Source organism: Monopterus albus, unplaced genomic scaffold (genome assembly GCF_001952655.1).
Source record: "Monopterus albus unplaced genomic scaffold, M_albus_1.0 scaffold370.1, whole genome shotgun sequence".
Classification (NCBI taxonomy): Eukaryota; Metazoa; Chordata; class Actinopteri; order Synbranchiformes; family Synbranchidae; genus Monopterus; species Monopterus albus.
In genome coordinates this window covers 66,958-71,383 of record NW_018128250.1, presented here as the reverse complement: position 1 = coordinate 71,383, position 4,426 = coordinate 66,958, and the positions used below count along the sequence as shown (strand labels likewise).

General features: G+C 36.9%; 1 protein-coding gene across 1 annotated transcript in view; it reads left to right on the top strand.

The window, feature by feature from the left end:
• Positions 1 to 845: 845 nt before the first annotated feature.
• Positions 846 to 4,426, top strand: part of LOC109951207 (serine/threonine-protein kinase Nek3-like) — a 4,872-nt gene continuing 1,291 nt past the window's right edge. The window contains exons 1-3 of the mRNA XM_020585554.1: positions 846 to 959; positions 1,420 to 1,510; positions 3,476 to 3,567. Of these exons, the coding sequence (XP_020441210.1) occupies positions 846 to 959; positions 1,420 to 1,510; positions 3,476 to 3,567 (297 nt within the window). The remainder of the gene's footprint in view (positions 960 to 1,419; positions 1,511 to 3,475; positions 3,568 to 4,426) is intronic.

Here is a 4,426-nt window from a genome sequence, read left to right as displayed (position 1 = left end):
GCCCCACGTTACCTGTTGGAGCTGCTATCTCTCTATGCTCCGTGCCAAATCCTGTGCTCCGCTGGGTACTTGTCCTTAGTTGTTTCGCAGGCCCGATCTAAAAAAAGGGGCTCGTTTGCTGTCTATGGTCCTAGACTCTGGAATTCATTACCACCTGAGATTCGGTCTATAACCAAGCTAGCGGTTTTTAAGTCTACTTCAAAAACTCACTTTTTTAAACAGGCTTTTGGTGTTTAATCCGTTTTATTTGCCCCAAAGGGACATGGTTTAACATTTTTTTAGTTGATACATACAGTATGTTCTATTGTGCAGCACTTTGTGCTCCCCGGAGTTGTAAAATGCTATATAAATAAAGCTTTATTATAATTATTATTATAAATACAGAGGATTATACTGTTGGAGCAGTTTTTCAACCATGTTGACTTACTGTTGGATTTCTAAATGAACAAAATTTGTTGGTTGGGTTACTACACTACCTAACATTGTGTGAAGTAGGGTAATAGACACTTGAAGTGTACAACAGCAGAACCATGTGAAGGTTTTGTTTTGTTTTGTTTTTGTTTTTTGTTACAAGACTAAGTAACACTGAAATCTTAATGACAAACAGTTTGCCCCAGTCCAAAGTCCTCATATCATGTACTGAACTAAAAGTTAACTTACAGTAGAGGGAGACGGTCATGATAATAACTCAAAGATTTCAAGTCCTGTATCCTTTTTCAGCAACTTGTTTTTCATATCTCCATACTGGGATAGGAGAGTAAAGCACACACTGCAAAAATCTGTACATATCTAACATTTTTGTTTGTTGGTTTCATAATTTTTGTCTCTAGAAAATAATAACAAAGATGGGGAAAGAACAAAGCACCCTGGCAAAGAAAGACTACGTAATAGAAGAAGAAACTGAAATATTTGCTGCTGTCACAAAGGGAGATGACAAATTTCTTGTGAAAAAGATAAAGGTAAGTGTTCCTTATCTTTATTACCCTTATTACACATCTAGATTCCAAACCAGCAAAGCAAAGCCCAATTCATAATCTTGTGAAGAGCACAAAATAAGTAAAACACAAGCTAAATATGTTTTGCTAGCACAGAGCTGGGTTTTTTCTTTGCCAGCTTTTGTCAGTACACAAACTTTGAAGTACAACAGCCACTGTAGTAAGTGGCAAAGTATACACTCAACATTAACACTACAAGAGCTTTGGCACCAAGCCATAGATTATCAGCAGTAAATTAGTATTTATATATTTTTTTTATCAATTTATTAATTTATTAACTCAATAACACAACATAAGAAAAAAAAAGTAGGGACAAGTGGAGGGTGTTTTTAAAGGAGATAGTTTGTTGACTACTTTGTCTCAGCCATACAACTTCAACCTGTGCATTGCCAGGCCATTCTTATGTAAATGGTATTTTTAACAGACACCCACAAACCAAGATTTCATCTCAGAAGCAGAAATCCTGAAGACAGTCAGTCATCCTCATATTGTGAGCTGGAAGAACTCCTTTAAAGGTAGGTTTTAGCAAATCTACAAGTTTTAATTTATTTATTAAAGGTAATGTCTGTACACAATATGCACACAAAAAGTTATAATATGAGTCTCAACATCAATTTTCATACCACGCTATATCGTGAAACCACTGGAACTTTACCCACAATTATCTCTGTCTGGACCCACATGACCCATTAATACAAGTCCAGTGACCTGACACAGCCTCACCCAGACAGTTAATGGTAACTAAACACAGGCCAGAGTCACTCACTTTAAAACACATCCAGATTATTAATGTAACGTACTGTCACTTTCAGATGTGAAAAACATTCACTCAGTCTTTCAAAGACCAAATGGGTCATGATATGTCTCCTTTTCCCCGCTGTTAGGTGCTTTATACCTGTTTTAATAATATGGTTTAGTTACCAGTGCGTGTTTGTGATTCACAATTGCCCACATTAGTGCATATATACTGTATGTCCCAATTTGGGTTGTGTCAGGAGGGGCATCTGGCATAAAAAAATGCTTGCCAAAATGTATACATGTGAACAGTTGCTTCGCTGTGGCAACCCCTAAAGGGGACAGCCGAGAGTAGTATTAGTAGTAGTAGCAGTGGGTGTTTGTACATGATGTTGCAAACAGCACTGCGTTTGTGAACGCAGCTCCATGCACCTGCTAGAGGGCGTTCTGCAGTGAGTGTTTGTGAATGCAGATATGCTGGGGCCTGTGCCGCCATTTAGCCTATTCCTTGCTGTGTACATAAGGACACCATCCTGTACAATGACTAAACTGCCAGTGTGTCTGTTTACACCAGTGGAACTGGGAAAATGTCAAGAAGTACAGTTTTTCATTTTAAAGCAACTTTTTCTTTGTTTGTATGTGCCCTCCAGTAACAACTGAGTAATTAAAGTTGTGTCTGCAGTGCCAAATAAAGGCACGTTCACACCATTCACACTAGATGATGATTTTTCCTTTACACTAACAAAGCATCATGGGATACGAGAAAGGTGGGGGTATCCTTTGAAAAAATAATTAAATAATTAATTAATTTAATAAAAATAAACTTTATTTACTCACATTTTTTTTATTTCACTGGTGAAAACAGGCACAAACTCACAGTTGTGTTGCAGTGCAGGAGATATAAAACCATGTCAAACATGTATAAACACTGAACAGCAAAAAAAAAGAAACAACTCATGACCCATTTGACTTTCATTATCAGTCAGCTCCCATTTGATGCTGATGTAAGACGAAGTTACACTGAAAACTGATTAAACATCTGTTCACATAATTGAATCTCTGCTGCATTATCACTTCTCTTTTATTACAAAACATGTCTATTTAATTTTGAAGTTTTTCACAACAATGTAAAAGGTTTCTGTTCTGGTCTCTGTTTTCAAACACAGATTAGTCACAAATGCATAAATTCAATAGTTGCAAACATAACAAAATAAAAGGCCTGGCACCTGATGTGAAGCACAGCTGTTGTATTAACAGGATTTCATGTAAAAATAGAAGCACTGCTAACGACAATGCACACAGACTGCATCTGACATGCGTCACAACATACTCATTCTCAATGCAAGCCCACACACTGGTAGGGAACTGGCATCAGGACATGCCGCTGTCCTATTTGCCTGGCTTCAATGTACATCAAAAGCATAAAATACCAAAGTACATACTCATTCCCGTAGTTCCACACTGAATTCACACCACTCCCAGCATGTGTTACAGGTGTCATGTGATGCGTGTTGCATCTCGTCATGTGATCCCCTCAGTGTGTTGCCCTTTAACAAAATTAATCACAGTAAACAATTCAATGAAAACTACAATTCTGAATTTTAAATGCTAACAACAATTCAAGAATGAGCTCAGACAAAAATACAAAACTACTACTACTTTGTGCTTAACTTGAGAGAGATATTGTACACAGTTATGTTCTGAAGATGTGTTTTAAAATACTTCTTTCCTGTTTTGCCATAAAGATGAAGATGAGAGCATCTACTACGCAGTGACTGATTATTGTCATGGAGGAAACCTCGCTGACAAGATCAAAGATGGATCACAAGAGTTTCAGGTACAGTGTTCTTGTGCAGAGGTAGTTTCCAAACTACATCAGTGAAACATTTTGCAGCAGCTGTACACATATTTTACAGTTATACAATGAATTAACTTGAAGTAACCAGACAGTTTAACTGTAAACAAATGAATATGTATTATATGTAAGTGAATCTTATGTCCATATCAACTAATGCTAGGAGGAGGAAACTGTATTTAAATATAGCAAAGATAAAACTGTTACCCACAGTGACACTGGTAGCCTGAGTCAATAGGGGAAATGAGAAAAGAGGAAGTGCAATAATAATTGCACAGAAAATAAAGAGGTGGTTAAAGTCAAAAGAAAGAGTGAGGGCATGAGAGAGAGAAAGCAAAGACATGTTTGTGAGTTTGTACAGAGGGGGAAGAAAGAGGCAGCCTGTGTCGAAGCCAGAAGGAGTTCTCTCTGCTGGACAGAAGGTTTTAATAACATTGTGTAACAGAATGCATCCCTATTCTCTGTGACAGCATTCAGTGAAACATTTCTTTCCTGTTGTAAAACTTATAAGGATTTTTAAATTCTTTGCTGAGCGTTGCAAACATGTTGCTGTTTATCAACTGTAGATGTCGCAAAGTAACACAAATGACAACATTTCTGATGCTTAACTACATTTTATAATGTTTAAAATAGGAACTAAAGATTGAATATAATTACATATGTAAATTAATATTTGACTACTTTAGTTTGTTTGCAAGTGACTGTAGTATTAGTACTGTAGTATACTACCCTCCAAGTCTGTATGCTACATGACTCTGCAGAGGCAAATCACCCTCCACCTTAAGTTGGATGGTCTTTGGCCTTGTGTCATCCTTTACAATCACACAACATACAACTTGTC